Genomic DNA, 15,921 nt, shown 5'->3' with positions numbered 1-15,921 from the left:
TGTATATGTATGAACTGTGAAAAGAATTGTATGAGCCCCAATAAATTGTTAAAATAAAAAAAAATAAATAAAAAATAAATTTAAAAAAAGAAAAAAAATTGTGCCTTGAAGAAAAACATTTTATGGGGGACTCACTGATGTGATGAATTTCCTTAACATGAATGCATTGTCACTGATACAGGCTGAAGAGAGTGAGGGAAGAGCTCCTTCTCAGTAAAGCAGGCAAATGAACAAGTACGAAGTTGAGAATAAGAATGTGGCTGTAAAATAGGGACAGTATTTAAAAGAACTCATACGGTGTGTATAGAAAGAATAGCAACAATAGCAAAACACTATAAAACACTCTATTCAATGAAGGTAGAGGAACCCTGGTGGCATCATGGTTACTCATTGGACTACTAACCACAAGGTCAGCAGTTTGAATCCACTAGCTCATCTGAGGCAGAAAGATCAGGCTTTCTATCTCATAAAGAATTATAACCTCAGAAAGTCACAGGGACATTCGTCACTATGAGTCAGAATCAGCACGATGGTGGTGAATGTGAATTTTGTTTGAATGAAGCTAAGATCGCTCACATTTGTTGAGTGCTTGCTCTGTGCCAGACTCAGAGGTATGTGTCGCTCAGAGAAGTTAAACAACTTCCCTAAGGTCTCAGTCAGAGAGAGTGGGGTTGAGCTTTGACTGCAAGCAGTCTGGTTCCTGAGGTAGGCCCCTGTGATCAGCAGAAATTCTATCTATGTCATATGTGTATACACACATATACTAATGAAAAGCATACAGGCCAATGTGCAAGCTCCTCTACTTAGGCATTTTTAGCTTACCCAAACTATCACCCCAAACCAATCTGTCAGCTTGACCTGTCCCCACAGGTGACGCTTAGACTCCAGAACAGCCCTTGAGAAACTTAGAATTAGAATCCTCCGATTCCACTCTGATTAAAGTCAAATACCTCTTGGATGAAGCCCACGTTCCAGGGCTCGATCCTCTCACTACTATCTGCATGGTTAGGTCACATCCTTGTTTATGTCACAAGAGTCGATTAAGATGGAAACAAGGAGGGGGACAAAACCACCATAAAACAAAGCATATGCAGGTACGATTCTGCCAGAGCAACACCTGGCCTTCACCGCTGGTCAACAGCCGCTGGGAAATAGGACAGCCCGGCCCAGCCCTGGGAGCCTCACCTGTTCCCCATGGAGGTGTTGCACAGGAATATGTGGATGGCAAGTCCATGGTTAGACTTGGTGTCTCCAGCTCCACACAAGGTGTGCAGACCCTGGGAGGGAGGAGCATGGGAGCAGAGGGTGAATGTGAGCAATGCCACAGAAGCCAGCCCCCACGCCTGGTCCCTGAGGGCCAAGGTCCTACCCGATTGTCCCTTGGGGACGCATGGGAGCTTTGGGACCTGGGCTGCCTCTGAGAGCCTGCAATTTACTGACTTAGGTTGGACAGGTGGTGGCTCACATTAGCCACCAGCCATGTTCCTAAGTCTGGATCGTCTCAATTAGCGACTGTGCAGCGCATTAGGTCATACTTGGCATTTTACCAGGTTGATGTTTAAGATGAGCCTGAAGGAGAGATTTGGAGGCAGGTAAGATTAAGAACGTAGGAGGTTTAGGGAGGAAGTCTGCAACAGGGAGGGTGAGCTGCCCAAACCAAAGTTACTGTCACCGAAGCAATTCCGATCATGGCGACCCTATAAAATTGCCCCCATGGGATGCCAAGAGTATCATCTGTGTGGAAGCAGATGCCAGGTTTTTGTCCTTTGGAGAAGCCGGTGGGTTTGAACCACTGACATCGTCTGGTTTGTCAGTGGAGTGTTTTAACCACTGTGCCGCCAGAGCTCACTTCCAAAAGAAACCCCTCAAAACCCAACTCACTGCCATCAAGTTCCATACCAACTCATAGTGACCCTATAGGGACAGGGTAGACTTGCGCTGAAGATCTCCAAGACTGTCACTCGTTATGAGCAGCTGTCCCATGGAGCAGCAAGCAGGCTCGAACTGCTGACCATGGGGACAGGTCTTCTAACTATAATGGAAGAATTATCTTTGTATTTCTATGAAATTTATAAATATGGGTATGGTTATAGATTTATAAACATTTAGAAACACAGGCTTCACCAGAATCTCAAAGGGGTCCAGGGAATGAGAAGATTAAGAGCCCAGAGGAACCTGAGGTAGGTAAACATTCAATTTGCATTGGCTTTGCGGAGAAGTTGCAAATAGCTCCCTGGTGCCTCTCAGTGTTAGCGACCACATGGGTCTGTGAGTAAGACATCGCTCAGCCGGCCACCAAAGCACCAAAGGTCTTGTCTCTGTGCTTGGCACTCAACTGCAAGTGCTTGACCCCTCCCCACAAGAGAGCGCGGGGGGTGGGTGGGTAGGGGGGCAGGTGTGAGCAGTGTCAACTTACGCCCACAAAGTCCACTTTCTTCTGAGATGCTTTTGGAATCTCAAATGGCTTCCACCTAAGCTGGAGAGGGGGGAAAAAGCACACAGAGAGATGACGTCAGGAGGGAAACCAGAGCCTCGAAATAAGTGTCATCAATCACACGGAGACAGAGGGACAGGACTGCTCTGACTACTTTTGATTTCCTGGTTTTGAAAGTCATAATTATCCATCATTTCCTTAAAAGGGCCTTTGTTGGGCTGGGGTCGGGGGTGGGGGAGGGGAAGGAGGCTCATGTATATGTCTTGTAACCTGTGTGTGTATAAGCCATCTTTCTTCCAGAGGACTTTAAATCTTTTTTTCTTTTTTAAAGAACCATCCTTCTGTTCACTGCTTCCTCTGCCCGAAGCTGTTTGTTTCTTTTAACATTTTGCTCAGCAGACCAGTGAGTTCTGACTGATGCTGCCTTTCATGCTGTTCCTACTCAGCTCCCTTCCCTGCCAGGCCAGCCTCCCTGTGGGCTCCTGACACTGGAGGCAAAGTCCCACTCCTACTTCCAGCCCTGGGAGTTGGAAGTATTTCCTTAAAAGAAAGAAAAGGTATAAATTACCAAGGGCACATGAGGGAGGGGAAAAAAAAGAGGACCTGATGCAAAGGGCTTAAGTGGAGAGCAAAAGCCTTGAGAATGATTGAGGCAGGGAATGTATGGATGTGCTTTATACAACTGATGTATGTATATGTGTGGATTGTGATAAGAGTTGTATGAGTCCCTAATAAAATGTAAAAAAAGAAAAGAGGAGAAAAAAAAGAAAAGAAAATGATTAGGGCAAAGAATGTACAGATGTGCTTTATACAATTGATGTATGTATATGTATGGACTGTGATAAGAGTTGTATGAGCCCCTAATAAAACGTTTAAAAAAAAAAAAAGAAAGAAAGAAAAGGTCCCCCGGCAGAGACTGGATTTGGTAAATGCAGAGTACTAGGCTCAGTTGCTTCACCAAACTCTGTTTGTCCCCCAAGCTGCCTGATGGTTCAGTTTGAATCATAGCAATCTTTAATTTAATTATGCAATGATCTAAGGAAGTGGGCGGGACATCAGCAGGTTCAGGCCCACGAGAAGTGTCAGGCCAGCACTTAGTAACCAACCTGACCCAGCTGGTTGGCAGCTGACAGGCCTAGCAGCTTCCAGATACAGCTTCCAGAGAGGCCTGCACTCCAAGCTGGTGGCACCTGCGCAAAGCTGGCTGGCCAGGGCCCCCATGAGGCGACAGGGTTCAGCTGGAGCTACATTTCACGGGGGGGTGGGGGGGGACCATCAGGGACAGGAGGGAGCAGGTAGGGCAGGTGGCTCTGGAGTTACTCTGTCTCTCTGATACACACAGACAGGCGACAGCCTTCATTGCTTAACAGCAAAGCAGGATATCACGTTCAGGGGCTACTTGGAAAGGATGTGAGACATTGACTTGAAAAATGCTATTGAAGGAAAGAAAAACTAAAGGAGGTGGGAGGAACTGAGAAACAGAATCTTACCGTTGTGGTTTTTGTTACTCGCCATCGATTTTAGCTCACAGAGACCCTGTGTGGGCAGAGTTGAACTGCTCCATCCATCACGCGTTCGGTCCTGTGTCCTGACAGAAGCTGATCATTGGGCCTGCCTTCTGGCATGCCTTTAGGGGGTTTTGAACTGCCAAACTTGAAGCTAGTAGTTGAGAGTCTAATTATTGGCACTACTTGGGGCTCTCTGGGAAGTGGTTTCTTTTCTTCAACGCTGTAGCTATTTTGAGCCAGAGAAAGCTTGCTGTAGGGTTGTCCTGTACACTGTAGGATATTTAGAGCCACCTTTGAGCTCCACCCACTAGATGCTAGTCAAACTCCTTAGCGTCGAGTTGGTTCCGGGTTTCTTTAAAGGGTTTACCCATAGGATGAATCAGTACTGGAGCAGACAGCCTCATCTTTCTTCCGTGGAGAGGCTGGTGAACTTGACCCACTACCTTGTGGTTAGCAGCCCAATGCCCAACTCTCAGCACCACCAGGGCTCCTTAGATGCAAGTAACACCCCTCAGACCATAACCATGAGTATCTCCAGACACTGTCACATGCCCTTTGGGAAGCAAATTGCCCTGGTGAGGGCCAGAAGCATACTTTCATTCCCCTGACATGAGGAAGGTCACAGGGGAGCACGATGGACTTTTCGAGGGGGGATTTGAGTCTATTACGAACTGTGACCTGCAACGTCCCTCTGTTACAGCAGTGCAGCACCTGCATACTCCATGACCCTTGTCTGAAAGATTTCATTACCCAGGTTTCTAGTCCCCCAAGAAGCAGCATCATTCTAGATTTCTCAATGGCAGGGAAAGGATTTACATCTCCGATCTGTGATTGAGCTACCTTTTAGCTCTCTATAGAAATTCGGGCAGTCTTGGAGACCCAAGACCAAATTAAGTGAGAATCCATGAAGGTGGAAGCCAGGGATGCCTGTGTTATAAAATCTCTCCAAGTGATTCCAGTGTACAATTAGTGTTTGAGACTCCACAAGTCCAGGAGAGAGTGTCTGTGATTCTTGTATGAGGGACATCAAGAAGTTCAGGGAACAATGGGATTAAAGACAATCAGTGTCTTTCCATGAACTTTTTGGATCCCCTGAACCTAGAATCATGACCAGAAAAGTCTGTCCAGCAACCAACCAACCAATCGCCCACCTAAATCATGGCAGTTTGGGTCAGATGTGAGGATGGCAATGTCACATCTGATAGTAAAGGCATCTAAATAATACAAATCTAAGGATTTACAAATATAAGGAGAAAGAGAAGGAAGACAAAAAAGAAAGTGAGAGACCTATACCTCAGTAGCAGGGGTGGTATGGCCTGGCTTATTGCACTGAGAACACCTTTCTGGATACTTGTTGATAGAAATAAAAGCTTGACCCCAGGGAACAAGTCCACTGAACCAGAGAGTCTGAAATGGTTAGGCAGGCTTGCTGTTTTTTCAAGGAAATTTCAACGTCTGTGGACTATGAAACTTAAAGTCTAATAGGTCTGTGTACTATTAGGCCTAAGGACAGAACCTGGGCTAGTGAATGGAAGGGCATTCATAGACCTTCTACAGAGGCAGTGGCTTTGAAGACCTTTCTCTAATCCTATAAATATATAGGCACCCCCCAACTAATGACAGAGATGGTACAGGGAGAGGAGTAAGTTATTTATTGAGGCCGATGGCAGTGGATTTTATAGGTTGATCATGGAAGACACTCAAGATTCAAGGGAGCTGTAATAATTAAAGACTCCATGAGGAAGTTAGTTTAAAATCCTCAACCATGAGATTTTCATAGGAGCTCTAGCATGATTTGTCTTGGTGACAAGTATCTTCTCTCAAATACAGCAGTGGGTACTGGTGAAAATTTTTATTACGTATTTTTCTTCAGAGAAGAATTTCCAAGAGTAGTAAAGGATGCTCATTAGCTCACTTAGTTCTAGATTTTTTCCAGTTTTTAAATTCACACTATGTATTATTTCTAAATAGCCCCTCCACCTAAAATTGAATGATAAAATATTGCAAAAAGAATAAAATATAGTTCCAATACAATGTTTTGATTAAAAACAAAACAAAAAACAAACGCACTGCCATCAAGTTGATGCCAACTCATAATGACCCAATCCAGGGTTCAGGAGACTGCATATCTTTGTGGGAATAGACAGCCTCATCTTTTTCCTGTGGAGTGGCTGGGGAGTTGAACTAATGACTTTGTGCTTAACAGCCCAATGCCTAACCCGCACTGTTATCAGGCCTCTCTATGTGTTGCCTTTAGCAAGTGGTAACATATATTTGTGGAATTATTGAATGAATTAATGAATGAATATAAGGCACTAAGAATATTGTGAAAATTCAAGGAATAAAATTAAAGGAAATTTGTGATATCTTGGAAAATCAAAATGATAGACAGTAACTATTAAGTTGGTAGGTGTTTCTAAAGTCCAAAGATTATTTCTAAGCTTGTAAGTCAGTTTTGCATGTGGAAAAATCCTTCATTCTTCTAGATTGTTGCTGATTTTTTTGTCTAGTGTTCTATCAATTGCCAAAAGAGGAGTGTTGAAGTCTCCAGCTATAATTATAGTTTTTTTTATTTCTCCTTTCAGTGTATCAGTTTGCCTCTCAGTGTTTTCATTCTGTCTTCTGAAAGCTAACTGGAAAATAAGCATTTACTTACTAGATAGAGGGTGATCAAAAGTACCCTGAAAAGCATCTTCAAAGAAGTGCAACATTAGAATGAAAAATTCTTTTAAATTACAAAGGAGGCTGACCGACAATCAGTGATGCAATTGAGCTATCAGGATGAAAACTGAGTGCTCAGAGATGAAAGGAAACATCAGAGAATTGACTTTGGTATTTCCAAAGTCAGAAGATAGTGAGATAGACTGGATAGTCCAAATATCCCTTTCTATACTGAGTTTTAAAACAGATATATTATTTACCGAGATTCCCACCAAAATTGCTTTAGACTCAACTAAATTTGAATGGATTGGATAGTCTTAACAACACGGTGATCACTATTTCAGGTACACATTATTTCAAAATTCCTATATAGCTGAAACAGGCTTCTGATGTGCCAGTGGAAGTAATTTGAAGATGAAACAGCTTCGTGACATATGAGCCATGCTTACGAGCCTCTGGGGCTTGGGGAGGTCCAGGAGAATCTGAAACACTGACTTTCAATCCAGACTAGGAAAGTGAAAACTCACTGCCATCAAGTCCGTGTTGACTCATAGAAATGCCATAGGATAGTGTATAACTGCCCTGGTGGGTATCTAAGACCGTGAAGCTTTGTGGGAGTAGGCAGACTCATGGCATGACTGCCTACTCCCATGAAGTAATGTGGGGTCCTGGTTTACGACTGCCAGCACCAGCACCATGACAAGCTGTATAAAACCAAAGTCTGGGCAGGCTTAAGCTCTAATTTCAGATTCCTGGGCACTGAGGCAATTCTGTCAGAGAAGGCATCACCTGTCCCAGACTGACCAGTAGGGTGCAGCGACCACCACCCCCGATTGACCAGTCAAGAAAACATGCGTGAAACTGCTTGCCAACCACCACTGGACAATGCTGACGCCAGAAGTTTTCTCCAATAAATTTAAAGAACAGCAGCACTGGACTGCCCCCGGTCCCTGGCCCTATAAAAGCCCAGGGAACAAAGAACTCGGGGCTGATTCCCTTTTGGACGCTGGGTCCCCGCTGCGCTGGGCAGTGGAGGGAGGGAAGCCCTAGCTCGAGCTAGCAAATAAACTCCTTTTGCCATTTTTGCATCTCAACTGGTCATAATTCTTCCGTGCGCCCAAGGTGAGCTCGCGTTCCCTTCCCCAATCCAACAGTAACGGGTGGTTGCCAACAGCTGCCCTTGTGGTTGTGTAACCCACTACAACACCAGGCCAAAGGGTTGTTGAGGTTAGATGCCGCCGTTGAGCCAGTTCTGTCTCATAGCCACCCTATACAGCAGAATGAAACACTGCCTCCTGGTTCTGCTCCATCCTCACAAGTGTCCCCATGCTTGAGTCCCTGGTTGCAGCTACTGTGCCAGCCCATCTCATCGAGGGCCTTTTTTTTTTCACTGCCCCTCTCCTTTACCACACACGATGTCCTCCAGGGACTGGTCTCCCCTAGCTAATATGTCCAAAGTAGGTGAGAAGTTTCATCATCCTTGCCTCTGAGGACCATTCTGGCTGTACTTCTTCCAAGACAGATCTGTCTATTTGGGGGCAGCCAGTGGTACTTACAATATTCTTCACTAATACCATAGTTCAAATGCGTGGCTTCTTCTTTGGTCTTCCTTATTCAGTGTCCAACTTTCACATGCATATGAGGCCAGTGAAAGTACTGTGCCCCGGGTCAGTCACACCTTGGTCCTCAAAGTAGCATCCTTATCTTCAAGACTGAAGAGGTCTTGTGCAGAAGATTTACCTCATGCAACGAGTTGTTTGATCTCTTGACTGCTGCTTCCATGAGCATTGAGTATGCATTCAAGCAAGATGAAATCCTTTGCAACGTCAACCTTTCCCATCATTTATTGGTCCAGTTGTGAGGGCTTGGGTCTTCTTTACATCGAGTTGTAATCCATACCCAAGGCTAGTCCTTGATCTTCAACAGCAAGTGCTTCAAGTCCTCCTCACTGTCAGCAAACAAGGTTGTCATCTGCATATCTCAGGTTGTTAATAAACCTTCATTTTCATATAATCCAGTTATTCTGATAATGTGTTCATCGTGCAGATTGAATAAGTATGGTGAGAGGATACAACCCTAATGCACACCTTTCCTGATTATAAACCACACAGCACTCCCTTGTTCTATTTGCACAACTGCCTCTTGATCCATGTACAAGTTCTGCAGGAGCACAAGTAAATGTTCTGGGATGCCCATCTTTCTCAAGACTATCCATAGTTTCTTATGATCCACACAGTTGAATGCCTTTACATGGTCAATAAAACACAAGCAAACAGGCCAAAGTAGGGGTAGATAAACTAAAACAGAGACTCGCTGAATTAATCAGCAAATCTAACAATTTCAGAAAAATGCCACATGATTGATGTGCAGAAGAATCAAACTTGAGCGACCAACTGGAGTTCTTTGAAGTAAAAGGCAAGGTTATAGGTAAGGAGGATCCAAGCCATTGTAATTTAAGACTTGGGAAAATCTTTCATGAGGTTGAAAAATGACAGCCATGGAACTAAGGTGACATGTTACAATGGATGGAAATCTGGATTCCTATTTGATTCCTATTCCTACTTGACCTTACCCTGACCTCAGCTGGCTTACATTGACTGAACACTTGCTTGGTGCCTTGCGATTTGCTAAAGGCTTTGCGTTTATTGCTGAACACTCAATGCAGGGCCTGGTATACATAATTACTTGATAAATATTTGTTAAATGACAATCAATTCTCACAACTCCCGGAGGCTCTTATGATCAGTATCATCTCTATTTTAAAAGTAAGAAAATGGACGGATTAGAGAAGTTAAATTTCAACTGAAAACTGAAATCAACATTCTCAGACTCTGCTTAAAAACTTACCTTCCATGCTATTTGACCTCATTGTCTTTTTATCTGCTTCCAGACTAGCCCTGCTCTCATTGGCTGCTGAATCCAAGCTTTGTCTCCTTTAAATACTTTGCATTCCCCTCACTCACACCCCACACACAGTTGGACCCTAATTTACTGCCCCTCTGGCACAATCTGAAATCCTAGGACCCAAACTCTGCCAAGGTTCTTTTAGAGTTAGCACCCTTAGTTAGCACCCAATCTCTTTAAATCAGTTCATTCTGCTAGGTGCTGGAAGTAAAAATAACATCATTTAAAAATACCCCAGAAGTATGGTCAATATATGATATAAAATCAAGGAAAGGAATATATAGAAATGAGGGGGAGTGCGTGATGGGGACCCAATGCCCATCTGTAGACAGCTGGACATCCCTTCCAGAGGGGTAGTGAGGAGGAGATGAGTCACTCAGGGTTCAGTGTAGCAACAATGAAACCCAAAACCTTCCTCTAGTTCCTGAACGCTTCCTCCCCTCCCAATTATCATGACCCCAACTCTACCTTGTGGACCTGGTTATACCAGAGGATGTACAGCGGTGCAGTCGGGATCTGGAAACACAGGGAATCTAGGACGGACGAGCCCCTCAACACCCACGGTAGGAGTGGCAACACCAGGAGGGAAGGGGGTGTAGAAAGGGAGAACCGATCTCGGAGATCTATGTGTAACCTCCTCTCTGGGAGATGGGCAATGGGGAGGTGGGTGAGGGGAGACGCCGGGCAGTGTAAGATAAGATATAATAATTATTTCTAAACTATTAAGGAACCAGGGGTGGGATCGGGGAGGGAGGGGGAGGGGGAAAAAAGGAAACCGAGCTGATTCCAGGAACCCAAGTGGAAAGCTAATTTTGAGAATGCTGAGTGCAACGAATGTATAAGGGTGCTTTGCTCAATTGATGTATGTATAGATTGTGATAAGAGTTATATGAAAAAAAAGAGTTGTATGAGCCCCAATAAAAAGATTTATTAATAAAAAATAAAAATAAAGGCAATGAATACCCCATTTCTTACAATAAAATCCTTAATGTAAAAAGAAAAAAAATTACTTTGGAAAGGATGTACTTCCCACGTATAAGCCCTGACACAGTGTCCTTTTAATATTCTACACACACACACACACACACACACACACACACACACACACACACACACACACACACGGCTTGCAGATGCACCAGCATCTTTCCAAGGAGTGCACTGTAAGTGGATGGAGATGTCTGCTGCAGGGAAAGCCAGCCAACTGTCCCCCAGGGTTGAACAAGGCAGTCTGCGTGCCTGCAATGCTGGCAAAGGCTGCTGAAGGCATTCAGGGGAAGCAATCTCGTCTATTTATAGATGATGAGATTCAAGATATCAGGGAGGCAATTCACCAGCTACATGGGAGTCTACAATTCAGAAGAAGGCCTGGGGCTAGCGTCTGCAGGCCCCATGAAAGCAGTGGAGATATAGATCTTCTCTGAGAAAGGGTTAATGACAAAGGTGGTGTTTATAATGAAACTTAAGTTGGGGGTCAGTTTGGATGGATGGAGATTTGTGAGAAAAGAAGAAACAATTTCAGGTAGATGACAGAGCATAAAGCATAAAGGAAGAAACAGGAATGGGCAATGACCTGGGAGGGTGATTGAAAGAATTTTCTTGATATGATGACTTGATAAGCCGCATCTGGCAGCAGAGGGTGAAATGGACTGGCTCCAGCAGGAGGTGGCTATAAAAGTCCACTGAAGAGTCCATGAGGCCTGGGCCATGGCTCCGTGGCTCCGGGTTGGGCTGCTGAATGCAGAGTCAGCAGTTGGAAACCAGCCTTTGCTCCTCGGGAGCAAGACTGGGATTTCTAATCCCATCAACACTTACAGTCTTGGAAACTCACTGGGGCAGGTCTGCCCTGTCCTATAGGGTCGCTATGAGTCCGCTTCGACACGAGGGCAGTGAGTTTGAGTTTGGGAGTGTCAAATATAAATGCGAGAAGGAAGGAAAGAACACATACCAGAAACATCTTGGAAGAAAACCCCACTGCAGTATTTCTTAAACTTCGATTCAGGGCTAATCTGCACGAATCATGTGGAGAAATCCTCCTGGGTATTCCTTGAGACTTAATGAATTAGAGTCTCTAGAGGTGAGACTCAAAAATCTACATTTTAAAAAGCTCCCCTCCATCCTCGGGACCCCCTGCACCCGTATGCACATGACCGTGTGGGAGTAGCTGCTATATGAACTTGGCGCTTGGTATAATCCTCACTGCTTTGGGAAAGGGTAGGAGGATCTCAGCGCTCACTCTGAGAATTCGAACCTGAGTGTGTGAAAGGGTCATGTGCCACGAACAAGAGTGCAACAAGCCAGGGGGGAAGATCGTTTGAATGGGATTCTGACGGCTCCAGTAGAGACCCGTGGTAATGGCCACCGTGGGTTGGTTCTTTGAGGAAGAGATTTATAAATCATATTGCAGAGGAGGGATAGTCAAGGTCATGGGAATGAGCGGTATTTATTGAATTTTTTAAAAGTAAAACCTGGCAGATGACAAAGATGGTAAAAGAGACATGAAACGAATGACAGCGGGTGAATGACTGTCACCATGCAAGCAGCCCCCCCAATGGCTTTCAAACCTCCTGGCAGTGCAACTGCCTTCTACAAGGTGGCCTCTCGGGATTGTCAAAGTGGGGACTGAAGGGAGGTGGGTAAAATTGGACCTACCCAGCAAGTGGCATTTCCTAGATACAGAGGTCAGGAGGTGGGGAAGAAGGCATGAGCCAGTGGTAATAGGCCCGGGGAGCTTTATGGGGGATGGAAGAATAGTGAGGGACTACTGAGGTGGAGAGGGTTGGGGTCTGGGAGGAGTTGATTTCAAAAGAAAGCTGCTACAGTCCATATATTGGACCCTAATGCTTTTAGAAATAAGGGTTGGGTAATTTTAAACTACTTTTTATTGCTGGCTACATAGGGCCTCAGGACTTTTTAAGTCTGTATATCTATGTATGCATATATACAAAGATTGGTAAGAAATTATTAACTGCACTGGCAAAATTATTGGACATTCATCAATGTAAGTTTTAAAGAAAAAAATGAATTCCTGGGGTGGTACATTACTGTTGTTTCACAGTAGAGTATAAATATTGCCAATAGACTGGTTTGATCAAGCAGAATTGCAAAGAATTTAAGTGGGGATGACACCGTAGCTTCAGATTACATTCTCAAGCAGTTTAGCTGTGACTAGGAGAAACTTGGGCAGAAAATTAAAGAGGTAAGTAAAATGAGAAATAAGATAGCAATACCTGAACAGTTTGACAAAGTAGGCAGCAAAGTCCCTGAAAGTGTGTAAAGTTTTGAAACATTTGGGGAATTTGCATGTCCTGGAAGCAGAAGGAATATTAAGATATAATCTTTAATTAGCTTTGAAGTGTTTCTCACTCGATCCAAATTACCTTGTTTGAGAAGAGGTAATTTTTTTCAGCTGAGACCTAACTGGGTCAAGAATGTATCTGACTCTTCAACCATCAAGAGGTTAGGGATGAGGTAATAGGAGAAATAAATTGCAAAGGGCTAAAATCTCTAAAGAGGAAGCTGGTTCAGGAATGCTAATAAAAATCACAGTTAAAATTGGATTTGGATTGGTTCATTAAATTCTGGAATTCCAGAAATTAGAGGAAGATGACCAAAATTCAACATACTTCTTATGTGAAATATTGAAAGCTAGAACTTGTTATAGGCATGGACTAGATTTAAATACGCTTAAAAAGAATTTGAATTAATGCTTGAGTGATTGATTAAAATATACACAAAAATAAATGAAGGTTGGGAGTAGAGGTAATCCCTGCAATGGTTAATTTCTGTGTCAACTTGGCTAGGCTATGATGCCCAGTTGGGTAAACACTGGTCTAGATATTACTGTGAAGGCACTTTTCAGATGTGATTAAACATTTACAATCAGCTGACTTTAAATAAAAGAGATCGTTCTTGATCATGTGTGTAGAGATCCTCCAAACTGTTGAAGGCCTTAGGAGCAAAAACTGAGGTTAACCTGAAGAGAAAGGAATTTTGTCAAAAGACGAACAGAAATCCCCTCTGAGGCAGAATGGACTCAGTGGCAGTGAATGAGTCTGCCCTGCATGTGCTTAACCAAAGGCTCCAGCTACCACTCCTGGTCTGCCCTATGGGAGCCCTGGCTGTGTAATAGATTACATGCCAGGCTGCTAACAGCAAGGTCAGAAGTTCAACTCCACTAGTCCAGTCTGAGCAGGAAAGATGAGGTTGTCTGCTCCTGAAAAGACTCAGAAACCCAAAAGGGCAGTTCCACTCTGCTCTACAGAAGCACTATCGGTCGGAACCGTCTCCACGGTAGGCTCTGGAACGATGGACTGACACCAGGGATGTAACAATGGGCTCAAACGTCAGAACAATTGTGCGGATGGCAAAGGACCGGGCAGTGTTTTGTTCTGGTGCACAAAGGGTCACTGTGAATTGGACCGACTTGCCAGCATCTAACAGCAACACCGACAGATTCCAGACAGGTCGGCCTCTAACACTCCATGAGCCATTCCTTAAACTTTATCTGTGTGTGTGTGTGTGTTTATATGTGTCTATGTGTGTGTATATGGAGCCCTGGTGGCATAGTAGTTACACACTGGGCTTCGATCTGCAAGGTTGGCAGTTGGAAACCGCCAGCCACTCCACATGAAAAAGACGGGGACTTCTAATCTCATAAGGAATTCCAGTCTCGGAAACTCATGGGGGCAGTTCTACCCTGTCTGACAGGGTTGCTATGAGTCATATTGACTCGATGGCCAGGGGTTTTTCATATGTGTATATTTACATGAGTATAGGCACATACATGTATGCACAAGAATGATGGAGATGATAGTGTATTTCACGATGCCTTGGAACCTGAATTAGAAGATCTTCAAATTCTCAAAGACAAGTAATGCGATAATTGATAAAACTGATGGATTATTGGGCTGGTTCTGTGACAGGTGAAGACATACCTCTTTCAGGCTTCAACTGGGAAGGACTCTCAGATAGTAAACTCACTGTCATTGACTCAATTCTGGCTTTTAGCAACCATTTAAGACTAGAAAGAACTGCCCCTGTGGGGTTCAGAGACTGTAACTCTTTCTTTTTTTTAAAAAACTGTAACTCTTTACCAGAGTAGAAATCCCATCTTTCTCCTGCAGAGTGGCTGGTGGCTTCAAACTGCCAACCTTGTGGTTAGCCATCTAACACATAATCATTATGCCACCAGAGCTCCTATTTCAGATAGGTACCTGAATATAAGTTTTCAGACTTTCTTGATAAGATTCTGAAGTATATATATTGGAAGAGCTTATGAATAGGGAATATTGGTAAATACAGATTACTGTGTGTGGTAGTTATATAATTGCATGTCAACTTGATGTATAGAAAGGAGTGGAGTCTATCATGTCAATCAGGTCGTAACCTCTATTACCCTGGAAGCAGGACAGACACTCTCTCTGCTCTACTGTCCTGACAAGCCACATGGAGCCATGCTGATGGCAGCCAGAGCTCTGGAGATGCATCTACTGACATTGGATCCACAGGACTTTCCACCCACCAGCCTGTGATTCCTGCATTCAGCATCATTACATGCGCTGTGTGAGTCTGAAGAGGAATGCATGGGCTAATATAGGACCTATGGACTATTACTGAATGTATGAACTTGATCTGGACTGGGCTGGGATGTTTTATAGATGCAAAATTACTTCTTGATATGAAGTTATCTCTTACACATATATGAGTGTCTCTGGATTTATTTCTCTAGTCAACTCAGACTAACACGTTGTGATTAATTAATGAAGCATAAAATTGGAAAGAAATATTAAGCTGTCAAGAAGGGGTAAATGAAAAGGCTAGGTTTCATAAGCAGATACTGGGGGCGGGTGTCAGGATGAGGAAGCCAGGCTGGCAGGTCACTGAGCAGGAAGAGGATGAAGCTGCTCCTTCCCTGCAGCTGGCTCTCACCCTCACCGAGGGAGGCACGTCTGCCCAAGGCACAGGAGCTCAAGGTTACCAACGAACGAGCAGGGGACAAACTAGAGAAGAAATCCACTTGGTGGCCATCACATAGAAAGTGTCCAATGATTTCAGAAATGCGAAGTGTTCAGGAAGAAAAGCGAAGCGCAGTCAGAATGGTAATCAGAGGGCAGGGTGGAGGGACAAAGAAGAGCAAGCAAGCAGGAACATTCAAGGCAGTGATTCTGATGGAAGTGAGAGTGGCATGCCTGGGAGGGTGGGGTAGAGAGGGGGAACCGATCACAAGGATCTACATATAACCACCTCCTTGGTGGACGGACAACAGAAAAGTGGGTGAAGGGAGATGTAAGACATGACAAAATAATAATAATTTATAAATTATCAAGGGTTCATGAGGGAGGGGGCGTATGGAGGGAGGAGGGACAATGAGGAGCTGAGACTACAGGCTCAAGTAAAATAAAATGTTTTGAG

The 15,921-nt window shown here is 44.2% G+C and overlaps 1 protein-coding gene across 1 annotated transcript in view; it reads right to left on the bottom strand.

Moving 5' to 3' along the window:
* The window catches only part of HGD (homogentisate 1,2-dioxygenase), a 62,075-nt gene that overhangs the window by 24,477 nt on the left and 21,677 nt on the right, over positions 1–15,921 (bottom strand). The window contains exons 5-6 of the mRNA XM_075557171.1: positions 2,417–2,476; positions 1,186–1,277 (exon numbers count right to left, since the gene is read on the bottom strand). Of these exons, the coding sequence (XP_075413286.1) occupies positions 1,186–1,277; positions 2,417–2,476 (152 nt within the window). The remainder of the gene's footprint in view (positions 1–1,185; positions 1,278–2,416; positions 2,477–15,921) is intronic.

The sequence above is a fragment of the Tenrec ecaudatus genome, chromosome 8, assembly GCF_050624435.1.
Source record: "Tenrec ecaudatus isolate mTenEca1 chromosome 8, mTenEca1.hap1, whole genome shotgun sequence".
Taxonomy (NCBI): Eukaryota; Metazoa; Chordata; class Mammalia; order Afrosoricida; family Tenrecidae; genus Tenrec; species Tenrec ecaudatus.
Note: the sequence above shows the minus strand (reverse complement) of the source record. Positions and strands in the feature narration are given on the sequence as shown.